The sequence below is a fragment of the Labeo rohita genome, chromosome 3 (genome assembly GCF_022985175.1).
Source record: "Labeo rohita strain BAU-BD-2019 chromosome 3, IGBB_LRoh.1.0, whole genome shotgun sequence".
NCBI lineage: Eukaryota > Metazoa > Chordata > Actinopteri > Cypriniformes > Cyprinidae > Labeo > Labeo rohita.
This window is the reverse complement of record NC_066871.1, coordinates 23339348-23356384: the sequence shown is the minus strand read 5'-3', so window position 1 is coordinate 23356384 and position 17037 is coordinate 23339348. Positions and strand designations below refer to the sequence as shown.

Here is a 17037-nt window from a genome sequence, read left to right as displayed (position 1 = left end):
TGACACAGAGTACTATTTGGTGCTGATTTAGAGGCACGACCCTCCTCTTTCGCCGCACCCTCTGCTAGCCAGCACAGAGGCAGTGGATACAATTACCCATTCTGATCGGGTTTCACTGCACTAGAATAATCCTCCCCATTATTGCCATAAATATTTCATGAATCATTTTGACAGAATAAAGGAGTCACTGAGGCCTCATATTAATCCGATGATTTTTTTCTTTTGGTTTTCATCCTCCAATCCTGTCACCATAACGACCCCCCATTCTTATCAGTCCTTGCTGCTGTCTAACACTGTTTACTTCTTCATCAACAAAATGTGACTGGTTGCTAAGTGGCACATGGCCTGTGGCCTCGTCTGCCCCCAGCGTCACCCCTGCCCCGAACGGTCACTGCGCTGGCACATTTCAGCCGTCTCCCAGAAGCAAATGACATTTGTCATGGCCGTGACCCCTTGCCGCAACAATCGACTGAAAGCGTGTTGAAGGAGCACGGTGGTATTGGCTCAAACCCATGCAGCTATTTCTACAAATACATCTGTGTGCAGAAGGGTCAATGTGATTCAATCCTAGTGATACTAAACTAACTCACATGACATTTAGCTGAGGGGAATCTCTGGGTCGGCAGGATTTGTGGCTTTGCCATGTGCCATGGATCTACCAGCCTAGATATACTATACACCTTGCACATGATGCTGTGCAGCACATCCTTCAGGGCACGTTGATCAGTGTGAAAAGCCGTCGTGCGTTGGTGTGAATGGCTTGCCCTTGGACAGGCATGTTACTCAGGTCAGACACATCACACAGCTGCGGTCCGGATTCTGGCAGGGCCTGGATTTGCCGCTGAAAGGTTCACACCAGTTAATTGGCCCTTGCTCAAGCCTGCGAATCACATGCCGGACGAATACTGTCAGCTGCTACTATACACAGCCACCCTGAAAGAGATACAGAGGGTCAGATGGGCGTGGAAACTTGTAGCAAAAGTAATGAGACAGTTACAATAACATGATTCTCAGAATCATAAGCCAGATCTGAACTTACATTATAGGATTTCAGTGTATGTTTAATTTGAACAAAAAGCGTTAAAAGTAATGAACACTACCCAATCTGTCTGTCTGATAGCCTCTTTGCAAAATCAATGAACGCACATTGTACTTTAAAGACAATTCAGAATAGGGCTGTGATAATATGTCATTAATATGTCAATATCCCAAGTATATTTTAAAACATCTCAATGAAGCCTTCACATATTTGCATGAATTATTTAAGGCATACTGTTAACCACGATTACCAGTACTCTTCTCATTTTTTCATTTTCAGCCATACTGAAAGGAAAAAAGGGCACAGATTATGCTGTCTGTCTTCGTAAAATCTAGAGTGAACATATTCATTTTGACCCCATTTTAATCTTGATAATTGCTCTGTCTGTGTCAAAAACTGCCATTAGGATTGACCCCAACTAAAAGCATTCATACACTGAGTTTTTCCACATTCAGCTCTTGTACATGACTAGCCTACATTTAAACTTATTAAAGCAATAATAATAATAATAAAAAATTAACTTCAGGTCTGTTATATCTTTCGCAGCATCAAAGGACTGACAAATAACTTTTGGGTGACATAAAAAAAAAGATCAATGTTCCAATACTGCCATCTACTGCCTGATGTGTGCAGTAGCTGCTGGTGCAGATGTGTGATTGTAAAACCTGTCAGTATTCTTGAAGACGTCTACGTACCAACAGCAAAACATTATTTATCATACAATAAATGCGCTTTTTGACGTTTTAGTTACGTTTTACCATAGACCTGCTACGTATGTTTTTTATCACTTTAAAATAATGTCCATATATAGGCTAATATCATTCAAACAAATGTAAGAAGTTTTTAGAATTAAGACTGACGACAACGGTGGCCGTAACTGAGGTGAAGACAACTGATTTTTTTATTTGCCTATTTTTTTGGTAATATTATTATGTTAATTAATGAAGTAACATATAATTTAAGTAAACTGTGGCCCTTTTGACAACAGAAACCTAAAGAACAGAACGCCAAAAACGATAATAAAGCATCAAGACAGCTTGTAACCACATCAGTTTATACTACAGGGCCGTTGAATGCTTGAATCTGATTGGCTGACGAACGAACGTAAATTAGTTCCAGGCAGCTCTTGACCGCATTACTAGTCCATATCACTTCGCCACACTATTTCAGTTATTTCAAAGGTCTTACAACAGGAAAATAACCAAAACCCACAATGACACTGGCCAAACAAATAAATACAATAAGCAATGGGATAAAAACGACAGATTATGTCCATGTTTTAGCCACAAAATTACGTGTGGAAAGCACTTTTCTCCCACTCTCTCTCCCTCACAGACTGGCACATACCTTAACATGTGTGCTAATGTTGTTAGCTGATGTAATTCTGACAATTTGATCAGTAAAATAGTTGAACAACTTAAAAACTACATGACATTTCTTACAAGCGATGTAACAAGGCGTTGTTCGTGAAGAAAATGAACTTAAAGTTTCACTATTAGTAAAGAGGCTGCGGCCGAACAAGCACAACGTCAATTAGCACGCGTCATCTTTCACAGGGTTGCCAGGTTTTCACAACAAAACTAGCCCAAAAGTAGCAAAATGGTGTCTTGACGGGGATCCCCGTTAAAAATCGTGTTCTGGGGGGCAAAATACACGTTTTTGGGCGGGGTTCCCATGGTAAAATGAGCATTCCACTGGCTAAATATTACGTTATTGGGGTCGCTTCAACCCGCGGACAAGGAAAAACAACCTGCGGCAACAGTGTTAAAGTAGCCCGATTCCGAGGGAAAACCGCAGACTTGGCAACACTGACTCTCTCTCTTTCTCTGTCTGTCTAATAACTTATTTAATAACTATATTAGTCTGCTATTAATGGCTCAAGCCTCAGTTACTAGGTCTAAAATGACGTTTTTTGGAATTAGCAACTGAGGCGTTGGATGAGATGCATAAGAAATTAATCCTACTTACAATAGCGTTTTAAGGACAAAAACCGGACGAATCCCTTGAAATATATCATCTGATCGATCGATGTCTTGAGGTGTGGTAACCGTAGTATAAGCGGAATAATTGACTTAGGTCTATTGAATTCATCAAACATGATGCTCACTCCCTTTCGCGTCGTGGCCGCATTTTACGTATTATTAGCTTCTAAGAATTCAACGGCCCGTCGTCAATTATTCCTTACATCATCCATGAGAATATCCATAATAGGTAAATAGTTAAAAGTATAGCACAAACTAGACTTCATAACAAAGAAAACCAAAATGTGGGTGATTTTAATTCATCCCAGTGACTTGAAAATTTGAAATGCTAGCTTTCTTCAAAAATCTTCGTTCAGTGACGCTGACAGGCCACGTGACTCTAGTAACATATGTGGGACAGACTTTTTGTGTTGTGTTAGTCATTTAATCATCAATGTTAAGGTAAGCATATCTACCAGGAGAATCCAGAGAGTTTAAGCATTCATAAGCGTTTTTTTTTTATTATTATATATGAAAACAAAGCAAATATATAATATTTTTGCGTTCCGTTACGTTTTGTACGTCACGTGACTTTTAAAAAAGATTACTTAAAAACTGATTCCTTAAACTAAATTTAAATAAGAAATACAAGGCCTAGCTACTCATTTGTTAAACTTATGGGCTTAAAAAGCTTACTTATATTACACTTAAACAGAACAACCCAATCAAATCGTAACGTTACAAAAAGACGACAAATCAACCCTGTAATGGAGAAGCAAAAATAAGAACTGATCATTGGTTAAACTGTAAGTCCCAAGGTGAGAGATTTAACAACCAAGACAGGTTTTTTTTTTATGTAGTTTCCCCCGTAATTACAACTTTCTGCCTGGAAAGAAGGATTTTTTTATCCTATCAAAAATAAACAACTGTAGTTGTTCAGTATATGTCGTCATTATATTGCTGCTGAAGAGCTGGAAGACAGTTAATGAATAACTAATGAATACCTTTTTAAATGTAATACAACACCTGTACAGAGTTCGTCTTGCATGGTATTGTTCGGTGAAACTTGTCACCCGGACAACAGGACACACAGATAAGAGATACAGCCCACTTGTACCTTGTATCCAACAATTAAACCACAACTTCCTTGTTCCTCCAGTGAGGTCAGCAAACCCAGCAGCCTGTTATTCCTGGAATACATATCACATATAACATTTAAAAAGAATTTATTTCTTCTCTGTCAAGACAAATCTATGATCAAAGCAGCAGGATGAGGCGGATGAGTGTCTTCCCACAGCATGGCGCGGCTCTGGGACACCTGGGACTTTCTGCCAACGAAATCCGGCAGGAAGTTGAAAACAGTAAGTCATGTTTTACCGAATCTGTATAGCAAATAAAGCTAAATAAAAGTGCTGTGTATGCCTAAATGTAAATATATGTATTTACACACACACACACACGTTTGTTTTTGTGAATTGTGGGGACTTTCCACAGACTTCTATAGATTTTATACTGACCAAACGATATTGTCTATCCCCTAACCCAACCCTAACCCTAAACCTAGCCCTCACAGAAAACATGTTTGCATCGTTACACTTTCAGATAAACATCATTTACTATTTTTAATAATTTTTTAACATTGTGGGGACCGCAGGCTGGTCCCCACAATGTCAAAAATTTCAGGTTTTACTATCATTGTGGGGACATTTGGTCCCTACTGTGTAGCAAAAACAAGTACACACACTCACACACACACAATTTGGTGTCAGTAAGGATTACCAAGGCTGCATTTATTTGATCAAAAATATAGTTAAAAAAACAACAAAAAATATTATTACAGAATACTTTAAAATGCAATTTATTCCTGTGATGGTAAAGCTGAATTTTCATAAGCTATAACTGCAGTCTTGATTTGGTGTTCATAAAAAACATTTATTATTATCAGTGTTGGAAATAGTTGTGCTGCTTAATATAGTTGTGGAAATCATAATACATTCGTTTTTCTGGATTTTTTGATGAATAGGAAGTTGAAAAGAACAGTATTTATTTAAAATAGAAATCTTTTTGTAACATTATAAATGTCTTTCACTTTTGATCAGTTAAATGTGTCCTTGCTGATTTTTTTTTTTTTTTTTAACATTGTTGTAGTCTATAAATACAAATGACTTTTTACAAAAAATAAATAATTGGATTTTCTACACTAAGAAGTTTTAGATGTGAACTAACTGAAGATATTTTTGTGATCCCAGATACATCTGAACTGGTATCTGACCTGGTTAACCAGTCAGCCCGAGCCAGATTCCAAGCCATACGATCATTACCTATGCCATTCAGTGAGAGAAAAATAATCAGGTTAACGTCTTTTCTAAGTACACATTTATAAAATATTGCCCATAATGCTAACTCTTATTTATATTTAAACAAACTTGTACTTGTCTCAACAGAAACAGAGTGAACTCTGTCAAACAATCAAAGACCATCATCCCCACAAACTGTGGTCAACAGGTGTCTCGGGTAAAAAGTTAAATGCAATTTTTAAATACAGATTTGTCATTATTAAGTTTTTAACATTCCTAAAAGTGCTGCCTCTTCAGTCTTTCCGCAGATTTCGTGCTGGCTTGGCATCAGCCAGGCAGTATTTGATTATATGGCATGACACTCTGAAGGATATCGGCGGCAGGTTTGGCACTTCTGTCCTCTCCTATTTCTTGTTCCTTAAGTGGCTGCTGAAGTTCAACCTGTTCTCCCTCATCATCAACTTCTGCTTCATCACAATCCCACAAATAGTGCACGCACCCAATATCAGCAGCGTCACAGGCTTCAGAGGCCTTGAGCTCCTCACTGGGGTGGTGAGTTCTTCTACTGAGTTCACATATACCAAATAACACTTTAAAATAAGGTTCAATTTGTTTACATTAGCCAGTGCATTAAGTAGCATGCACTAACAATAAGCAAATACAGCATTTATAAATTCTAAATTAATGTAAAATGCTTGCTCATAATAGTTTAATTATCCTTAATCTAGTTTAAATGTTGTAAAAATATTGTTAATAGCATGCCAATTAATGCATTAGCTGATCTCAAAGGAATGATTCACCCAAAAATATATTTTAAAAATATGCTGGAAATGTACTCATCCTCAGGCCATCCAAGATGTAGATAAATTTGTTTCTTCTTCGCAACAGATTTGGAGAAATTTAGCATTACATCACTTGCTCACCAATAGATCCTCTGCAGTGAATGGGTGCCGTCAGAATGAGTGTCCAAACAGCTGATAAAAATCCACAAGTAATCCACACAACTCCAGTCCATCCATCAACGTCTTGTGAAGTGAAAAGCTGTGTGTTAGTAAGAAACAAATCCATCATTAAAGCATTTTAACTTTAAACACTCACGTCTATCCAAAATACCCATAATCCATAATACTGCTTTCTCCAGTGAAAAAGTCCATCCCTGTTGTCCTCTCACCTCAACATCTACCAGCATATTTGTTTACAACTGTTTTCACTTGTAAAAGTGCTAGATCTGTTCATATTTCTCTCCTGATTCAGACAAGATGACTTTTTCACCGGAGAAAGAAATGTTATGAACAGTGTTACAAGTACAAATGGCTTGTAACATATTTTTAGATTACTTTTTTAAGTAACTAGCAAAGTAATTAATTACTTTAATTATTAAAAGTAACGCAAAAGTAATGTAATGTATTACTTTCCATAAAAAGTAACTGAGTAATCTAAATTAGTTACTTTTTATGGAGTTACGCAATATTGTAATGCATTGCTTTTAAAAGGAACCTTCCCTAACACTGGATATGAATTCACACACATGCAGTATATATTTAGTATTTGCATGAATATATTTATGTTCATACAATTAATATTATATATATAAATGTATTTAATATATAAACATAGCACGTTTTTCTTAAATATATACATGCATGTGTGTGTATTTATATACAGTACACACACACATATATTATGTAAACAAAAACTTTTATTTTGGTTCCGATTATTCGCCATCATTTGACAGCACTAGACTGGAGTCGTGTGGATTAGTTGTGGATTATTGTGATGTTTTTATCAGCTATTTGGGCTCTCATTGTAATGGCACACATTCACTGCAGAGAATCTAATGGTGAGCAATGTAATCCTAAATTTCTCCAAATCTTTCCTAAAGAAGGTTGGCGCATCTTGGATGGCTTGAGCGTAAGCACATTTTCATTTTTAGGTGAATTATTAATTTAATTAAATCATCCTCAAGCGTTCATTATACAAAACGTTGGTTTTATAGAGCTTTAGAATATGGAGTGCCAATATCTCTGTCGACAGGGTTATTTCAACCAGACGGTCTTGTACTATGGTGGCTATAATGGTGAAGTGATCGTATCCAAACCAGGCTACAACATGCAGTTGGCCTATTTTTTCACCATAGCTGCATATCTGGTGCTGTGTGGGGTGTCTCTTATCTACAGGTAACATATTTAGCAGTACGGTAGGCTACTAAGGCCTTTACAGCATAGAAGCAATCAGGGTTTGAAATTAACGGCTGCCGACTAGCCAAATGGGGGGTGAGGCTGTCAAATCACTAGCCAATTTGGTGGGTTGTTCACTAATTATTTTCTTGGGGAAGTTAATGCAAGCCAAATCTTGTGAGACATCATGACATTATCGAGTATATTGCAAAAACTACAAAAACAGAGTGCACGCATGCATGACTACATGATGAAGTCTGAGTGCGCAAGATTCAGTGTATTAATATGCTTTAAGAACGATCACATAATTCAAGGTAAGGGGGCAGAAAATGTATATATTTATATGATTTCATATAGTTGATCAATATCACATGAAGAGTTTTTTTTCTTTAAAAAATCAGCATGGTTACAAATGTGATATTGATTTTATACAACAGTTCAATAAACAATAAGTTATTATCAAGAGACTTACGTTTAAAACACCATATTGGCTGTTTTTGGTCTATTTCGCCAACAAAAATCATTCCAAACACAGCCACAACACTGTGTTGCTATTCTGAGCAACATGAAGGTGTTTCGTTCCTGAGTGAATAAACCATTTAAATGATTCTGTTCAATTGCAATAACCCACTTATTAACAGTGACTTGCTGCCACCTACTGGCGGTTTTAATTTTACATTTAAAGTATCTAACATTTCATGTTTAAAATATCAAAACATTATTTATGCATTTGTAACTGCAGGTTAAAGCATTCAGGTAATACTTTCATTCAATAAATACTTCAGATGCAACTTCTACAAAGATGAATTTTGTTGATACTAATTTCATTTGTTTAGTAACAGCCTAAATATATTATTATTAGAATTGACTTATTAAATATAAGAATTTGACTCAAAAGATGATACACACTTTCAGAAAAAATGGCTTTATAAAAGTAAAAATGCCCATAAAAGGTTAAAATCAACATAAACGTATTAAAAAAGATTAATTTCTGTCACTGCTGTAAACTGACCCAGAATATGAAGAATATCAAAACCTTTAGGAGTCAGCTGTCCACGGTAGTCCTTAAGATATCAGCACAATAACACACTCGGCAAAATATCGAGATATTGAAAAATATTGAGATATAATTTTTGGTCAATATCGCACACCCCTAGTACTGACACAAAATTATTTGCAAAGGTTGCTTTGTCATGTCCAGTGTAGACAGCCTCAGGCTGTTGGTTTATTTCTGGGGTTTTTTTTTTGGTTAGTAGAAGTTATGAATCGGCGGTAACTTAAAAATTTAGTAGCCAAATTGGCTGGTGAGTGAAAAAGTTAATTTCAATCCCTGGAAGCAATACAAAGCTTTTTTTGTAGCTAGAAAACTTCCTGTTCACTGTTTAACATTTAACAAAATTTTTGTTTTGTTTTGTTTTGTTTTATGTTGTGATTGTGATACATTGTATTCTGGGACCCACCTCGAAAACGAGATGGTACATCTGAAGGGGTTAATCTTAATATTAAATACTAAATTAGCAAAAACATTTGGCTTTACAGCATATGGAATATTTGCCATTTGAAAGTCAAATTGAAATATTAAACATTCAATGGCAGTCAATGGCTGAGTGTTTCGGTTTGAACATTTGCATATTGGGACTCAAAGGTCACCGTATGAATAGAAGTAATGAATGATGCAACAAGCTACCATTTCTAAGCCAGAAGAGAATGCAGCAAGATCTGGTTTTCTTTTCCTCCTCAGCATGTCCAGATCCTTTCAGAAGAACTTTGTGCTCGACACAGGACCTGTCTCTGGAGGAGCATGGCGTCTCCTGTGCAGCTGGGATTTCAGTGTTGTCAATGAGAAAGCCATACAGTACAACAAGAACAATCTCGCCATTCAGCTGAAGGTTCATACCTGTTTATCTTCTCGTAGATGTCATCCCTGCTCTGTTTCCATTGGCTCATTTTGCGCATGTCTTCCAGGAGTCCTTATCAGAAAGGTTACAGGAGAAAAACAAAATGGATCTGTCTGACAGAATAAAGCATCTGTCTCTCAACGTACTGGCCTGGCTGCTCTCTTTAGGACTTGCCGTAGGTTGCAGTGCAGGCATCTACTTCCTGGGGACAGATCCAGAACTGGTAAATTTAGTGTGACATTACCACAAAAATACATTTTTTCCATGCATTTTACACCCTTGTGCTTATTTTTTGCTGCAGGCCTTCAGTTTCAATCACAGTCCAAATGATTTAACAGCAGAGGCGTCTACTCTTCTTCTACCTGTGGTCGTGTCGATCATCAACCTGATAGTGCCTATTCTTTACTCTCTCATTAGCAAAATAGAGAGTTACTCCAACCCACGCGCAAAGATCTACATCAGCATTGTGAGGTGCGATCATTGTTCTCTTACAGTTACCAGAAGCATCAGATTTCCATTGCTGACAATGTCATTTGTTTTGTTCCTAGAAATGTTATTTTGAAGATGTCCATTCTTGGAATCCTTTGCTTTTACTGGCTGGATTTTGTTCCCAGCAGTGTCTCAGTAGGTGCACCAAGACTTCATTTTATCATGAGTTACTAGCAAAGAATGATTATGTGTATCTTCACTCGATTGTAATCTTTTTATTCAAGTGTTGGGAGTCCTTTGTGGGGCAGAGCGTGTATCGACTGCTGATATTTGACTTCATATTCTGTCTGATTGGCATTTTCTATGGGGAATTTCTGCTCAAGTGAGTCAAATACAGGAAGTCAAGTACATTGACATGGCTGTTGAAATAGGTTTGCGAAAATCAGTTGATCACAACTGGAAAAATGCAGCAACTAAAAGTAATCATTTAGTGCATAATTTCCACCTTAAACCTATACTATAAACTCTATGGAAGCCCATTTTTGCTTCTGAATTAAAAAGAGAAGGTAATTGTAAGTTTTAATCTTGCAATTCTGACTTTTTTTTCTCTGAACAATTGCGAGTTATAAAGTCAGAATAGTGGGATATAAACTCAAAAAAGTCTATAGTACGCAATTAGAGAAAAAAGTAAGAACTGCAGTTTTATATCTTGCAATTCTGACTTTATAACTCGCAATTGTGAGTTTATATCTCACTATTCTGACTTTATTTCTCTGAATTGCAAGTTTAAATCTCGCAACTCTGTTAATTTTCAAAATTGCAAGTTTATATCTCGCAATTCTGACTTTATTTCTCAGAATTTCACTATTTCTCTGAATTGCAAGTTTAAATCTTGACTAAGTTTTTTCTCACATTTGCAAGTTTATATCTCACAGTTCTGACTTTATATCTCAGAATTTGACTTTATTTCTCTGAATTGCGACTTTGTCTCTATGAATTGAAATCTCGCAATTATGAGTTTGTATCGTGCAATTTCGAGAAAAAATGTCAGAATTGCGAGATGTAAACTGGTAAAATTTTTAAATGTTTTTACGTCTCTTATGCTCTTAGTCTGAATTTGTTTATATTTGATCAAAAAATAAAATAAAAAAAATACTACTGTGGAATATTGTTACAATTTAAAATAACTGCTTTATTGTAATATCGTATAATAAATGTAGCTTATTCCGGTGATGGCAAAGTGGAATTTTCAGTTTTCAGTGTCACATGATCCTTCAGAAATCAATCATTCTAATATGCTGATTTGCTGCTCAAGAAACATTTCTTATTATCAGTGTTGAAAACAGTTGCTGCCTGATATTTCAGTGGAAGAGTGATACTTTTTTCAGTATTCTAAATACAAAGTTCAAAAGAACAGCACTGATTTAAAATAAAAATCTATAATTTTAACTTTGTTTAATTTAATGCATCCTTGCTGAATAAATTGCATTTAAAATTATTTTAAATGCTCTACCAGTCAAATGTTTTTTTAGATTTGTAATGTTTTTTAAAGAAGTCTCTTCTGCTCACCAAGCCTGCATTTATTTGATCCAAAATACAGCAAAAGCAGTAATATTGTAAAATATTTTTACTATTTAAAATAACTGCTTTCTACTTGAATATATTTTTAAATGTATTTTATTCCTGTGATCAAAGTTACATTTTTTAGAATCATTGCTCCAGTCTTCAGTGTCACACGATCCTTCATTCTAATATATTCAATCATTCAACCTTCAATCATTCTAATATATTGATCTGCTGTTCAAGAAACATTTATTATTATTATCAATATTTAAAACAGCTGAGTACATTTTTTCAGGATTCTTTGATGAATAGAAAGATTCAAAGATCAGCATTTATTTATTCCATTCAAAAGCTTGGAGTCAGTATCTTTTTTTTCCTTTTTTGGAAATTATAAAAATTAATACTTTTAACAAGGATGCTTTGATAAAGTGATAAAGTGATGATCCAAAAGATTTCTATTTCAGATAAATGCTGTTCTTCTGGACTTTCTGTTCATCAAAGAAACCTGAAAAAATTCTACTCAGCTGTTTTCAACATAATAATAATAATAATAATAATAATAATAAAATGTTTATTAGCAAATCAGAATATTAGAATGATGATATTATTCTGAAAGATCATTTGACTGGAGTAATGATGCTAAAAAGTCAGCTTTGAAATCACAGGAATAAATTACACTTTTAAATATATTAAAATAAAAAGCAGTTATTTTAAATAGTACAAATAGTTAAAACTTTTACTGTTTTTGCTTTACTTTGGATCAAATACATGCAGGCTTGGTGAGCAGAAGAGACTTCTTTAAAAAACATTACAAATCTAAAAAAACATTTGACTGGTAGAGCATTTAAAATAATTTTAAATGCAATTTATTCAGCAAGGATGCATTAAATTAAACAAAGTTAAAATTATACATCTTTATAATATCACAAAAAACATAAAAAATCTTACTGTTCAAAAACTTTTGACTGGTAGTGTATATTAATTTATTTTTTAAAAAATCTTACTGACCCCAAGCATTTCAATGGTAGTGTACACTGTAAATATATTTGCCTTTTACTTTGTACTATAAACCGTGTTTTTACAGACTGATAAATAAATAAATCTAAGGAAATGGTTTATATTACAGTGCATATTGTGGATTCTTCCACATGAAGAGTAATTACCGATTACACATGACACAGAATCAATAGATTCACTTTCATTTCACTTTTTCAAAATTGCTACAGTGTAATCGGAACCAGGTGCATCCAGAGTCTTGGCGTCCCAGAGTTTGACATTGCTAGGAATGTACTTGATCTGATCTATGCTCAGACTCTGGCTTGGTAAGTCAATATCTGCATCTCTTCAGCTCTATACTTTGATATTCCTTCCAGCTGATTGCACTGTCTCTTTGATCTTTCTTCCTGTCTGCCCAGGATTGGAATTTACTTCTCCCCCCTACTTCCTGTAATGCAAGTCCTAAAACTGTTTATCATCTTTTACCTGAAAAAGGTAAGCACCGTTATAGCATTCCTTTGTCCTTGCAGTAAAGATTATATTGCATGTTGTTAGTCTTACGGTTCCTGTTTCAGATCAGTCTGAGTATGAACTGTCAGCCTCCCAAACACAGTGGCAGAGCCGCTCAGATTCAAACCGTCTTCATCGCCCTGCTCTTCTTCCCTTCGTTTGTGGGCGCGCTATCCATGGTAGCATTCACAGTGTGGAGGTGTGACCCGTTCATTTTACATTTTCAATTCATCGATTGTCTTCAGACCAAGTGACATCTTCAGTGCTACACTTTGTTTTGTGTACTTCATGAACACTTTCAAACTGAACTCTTGATAAACTGCTTTTCAGGTGACAGAACCAACCACTATATGTTACAGTTTTTTCTGGTTATTTTGCAGTCTGAAGCCCTCAAGTGAGTGTGGGCCCTTCCAGGGTCTCGACACCCCCTTCCACACCATTTTCAGTTGGACTGCTTCTATTCAGGGCCCCTCTGAAACTAACTGGGTCTGGTGGATATTTGAAAACATACTGAGAAGTGAACTCTTCTACTACTTGATAAGCCTTATCATCCTGTGAGTCCACAAGCTGGAAGTTTTGTGAACAAGGAGGAGAGGTCCATTTTTACACCAAAGGAAAGCTTTTTCCTGGACATATCTGAGACTTCCTGATCTCTTCTCATTCCTCTCTCTCTCTTCTTTCAGAGTCATCACTTATTTTCTCTGGCAAATCACTGAGGGACGGAAACAGCTCATCAACACTCTGCGACAGCAGATTGTGAATGTGAGTGCTGAGATCATACGAACCTCACTTCAGGGTCATCAGAAATGATATAGATAATAGTTTTAACCTCACTGACTCCATTCTTCTTCCATCTGCCTGTCAGGAAGGAAAGGACAAAGCATTTCTTTTGGATAAAATGCAAAAATTACAGAAGGAAAGAAGGGAAAAGGCATCTTACAGACCTCAGGTGTGTGTTTCTCATGTGTTCTGTATGGTTCCACCTACTTCCTCCTTGCATCTAGTTATCATTAGTAAAGTGCTGCACTCAACAGAAAGAGAAACATATTGCGATTGTGGAGATTTCAGCCTAACACAGATTATCTCAAGGCACTACAATCCTTAGCAGGCTTTAAAGAAGCCAGAATAGGGCACCTACCTAATAAAGCTACTCTACTGCCCGCAAACAAGATTTATGTAGTTCACGTGCTATGATGTCCTATAAAAGCAGAAAAAAAGTACCAACAGCATTTATTTCTAGATCATATATTGAGTAAAGCTGAAATTGAACTTGCGCATTTGATCAGTTTTGCTTAAGCTGTTATTGTAAAGTCATTTTCTCATTTGAAAGCACTTTCAAACATTCTGATCTTAATTTCTGTCATGTAGGACTATGACCAGACACCACATTTCAACCCAAACTGGATGAATACGCTGCCCTTGGATATGTGAAATATATTCTTTAACTATTTTTATATTGTACATGCTTTTTTCTCTTTTTTTGTAAATATTGCAATAATCTGTAACTTATTTTGAAAATATCTGAGTGGGAAGAGCAATGATTTGGAAACATCAGCTGTACTGGCATAGGAAATGGCATTTTGTGCTTGTCTACTGTAGTAGGTGACTGTGTTTCCTATGGAGCCTTGAACATGTTATGTTTGAAAAATAAAAAATAAAATAGATAGTCGGGTCACAAATTAAGACTTACTATTAAGTCACTTCCACACCTTATTTATTTGTTCCCTTGTTTTAGATCAATCATAGCCATGTAGTAGAGTTTAACTTCATTTTTAATTTTGTTAAATAATGGCTATGACTAAAACAATAGGGCTGGGTAAAAAATATCGATTTGCCAATTTTATTAGATTCTTATTTTTACAATATGATTTTGACTCTGAAATCCCAAGAATCGATTAGCCTAACCTGTTTGAGTAATGAACGAAACATTTAAGCGCTTCTCTCATCCAATAAATAGGGTCATTCTACAGAAATGTCCACTTTTGGTATGGCAAGATGTCTTAAAATGTTTTTTTTTTCCTAACATTTAAACATTATTAGATTACCTTTTGATTTTATGAATACATATTAATGACAGCTTTATGATTTAAAAAAAATATATATATCTTTTTTGTGCAGTTGTTTAAAGATCACATGTACCATTTTTTAGTCACTGGCTTTACCTTCTTTGGCAATATTAAAGGTTTTTATGAAATATTATTTCTCAGTTATTTTCAGAGTCATCAGAGTTACAGAAAAATAATTGAACATGCAATAAGGAGCTTTATAAGCTTTGTGTTTTGTTACTTTTGATATGCAACAAAGTCTCAGATTTCAAATTCTGTCAATTTTATTAGTATTCAAACACTAAATGTCGTTTTGCCGCTCTTTAATGTGGAGTGACAGATCGCAGTAGTGCCTCAGTTCAACAGAAACGGCCTGTGAATTGATGATCATGTCCTCTGGTTTAAAACAAGTTTTATAACAAAAAAACATGGATAAACATCCGAAGGTGTGTTAAAAGGAGGAGTACAACTTACTGAAATCCATATCCTGCCTCATGTAATGGCTCAACCAGTGTTTCAACCGCGGAAAGACGTCAGTATAACAGCATGTAAACAATATGTCACATAACGTCACATTTACCTCAGAAAAAAACATATCCGGTGACCATAAACTCATTAGTCAGCTAGAAATATGACCTATAGAGAGGAGAATTTTGCTAAATATATGTACCATGTAACAGATTGACTAAATTTTTACTGTTTTTCAAGGTTTAATTAATGTTTGAATAAATCCGTCAAATTTGTATGACAGCCACCGTTTTAAATGTTTTAAAACACGAATTAGTAAAAATAAAGTTATATAGGCTAATTGTAACTTTACTATTATAAAAAAACTTCACTGCGTATAATTTAAGCATTAGTAAACAAATAAGTTAATTTTAACCTTTAATATTATAGTAATGTGGAACCAACTGACTCTTATAATTTACCGCATTAGTTGATTTATTTTTTTTGCCTTGAGAAAATTTTATACCGTACCTGATATATATCCAAAATAATCAATATCGAAACTAATCGGTATCAAAACGCAAGCTTCTGAATCATTAAATCTTTAAATCAAGTGAACAAATGTGACCCTGGACCACAAAACCAGTCATACAGGTACATATTTTAAAATTAAGATTTATTACATAAAGAAGCTTTCCACTCATGTATAGTTTGTTAGGATATGACAATATTTGTCCAAGATACAATTACTTGAAAATCTGGAATCTGAGGGTGCAAAAAATTGAGAAAACTGCCTTTAAATTTAAAGTTATTAGCAATGCATATTACTAATCAAAAATTGTGTTTTGATACATTTACTTTAAGAAAATTAACAAAATATATCTTCATGGAACCTGATCCTTACTTAATATCCTAATGATTTTTGGTATAAAAAAAATATATATATAATTTTGACCCATACAATGTATTTTTGGCTATTGCTACAAATATACCCGTGCTACTTAAGACTGGTTTTGTGGTCCAGGGTCACAAATGAATAATTAAATTTTTTGTCATGTTCAAGGCTTCATAATTTCCTCATAAGAACAAAAAAAAACACTAGACTAGGTGAGAAACCAACATTTTACCCATAGTAATTAGACTGATTTCTCCTCAACATACATATTCACATACATCCTACTAATTTATTCTGATAAAAGTGATATCTGTATAAATATCAACAAATAAATATTTTAATATGTAAACCAGTGTCATCTGTGAAGAGCATGTTGGATGCAAAGAAGATCAAAGCTTTGTTGTACTGATAACATTATCAATTTTATTGTGAAAAAGTCGTTGCTTTTCATACACTAAGAACTGTACAATCAATAATTTAAAAAAATTGTTTTTTGTCATTGTTGCAAGAACTTCGGATAATTACGCAAGTTATTCAGCAGCTTTTAGCTTCAACCAAAGGAAAATAGTGTTTACAATTCTGCTCCTACTGCTCCACCGAAATCACATTTCCCTTTATCCCGTTCACACAGAAGAAACCACCCCTTTGGCAACACCAGGAGGGTCCCATCACACTGCCCGACTTAAAAACCAAGAGCGTGTTTTTAAAATATAATCAAAGGCTTCAGTTACAAAGAGGAAAAACACTTTACAATACAAAAAAAGTTGAAATGGAACGTTC

At 35.0% G+C, this 17037-nt stretch overlaps 1 protein-coding gene across 1 annotated transcript; it reads left to right on the top strand.

Moving 5' to 3' along the window:
* The first annotated feature begins 4096 nt into the window (after positions 1 to 4096).
* On the top strand, positions 4097 to 16585 carry tmc5 (transmembrane channel like 5). Its single transcript, XM_051106666.1, has 18 exons — positions 4097 to 4163; positions 4246 to 4361; positions 5250 to 5352; positions 5445 to 5514; positions 5595 to 5849; positions 7332 to 7474; positions 9216 to 9363; positions 9440 to 9595; positions 9674 to 9843; positions 9921 to 9996; positions 10086 to 10183; positions 12591 to 12686; positions 12780 to 12855; positions 12936 to 13069; positions 13251 to 13424; positions 13554 to 13632; positions 13736 to 13819; positions 14239 to 16585. Exons 2-18 carry the CDS (start codon positions 4271 to 4273, stop codon positions 14299 to 14301), a joined length of 2016 nt encoding a protein of 671 aa, XP_050962623.1. The 5' UTR covers positions 4097 to 4163; positions 4246 to 4270; the 3' UTR covers positions 14302 to 16585.
* Positions 16586 to 17037: the final 452 nt, after the last annotated feature.

Coding starts and splice junctions, on each gene's coding strand:
- tmc5 (XM_051106666.1), top strand. CDS start 4,271: ATGAGGCGGATGAGTGTCTTCCCACAGCATGGCGCGGCTCTGGGACAC. Junction 5,515..5,594: donor GTGGTCAACAGGTGTCTCGG/GTAAAAAGTTAA, acceptor CTGCCTCTTCAG/TCTTTCCGCAGATTTCGTGC. Junction 13,820..14,238: donor AGGCATCTTACAGACCTCAG/GTGTGTGTTTCT, acceptor TCTGTCATGTAG/GACTATGACCAGACACCACA.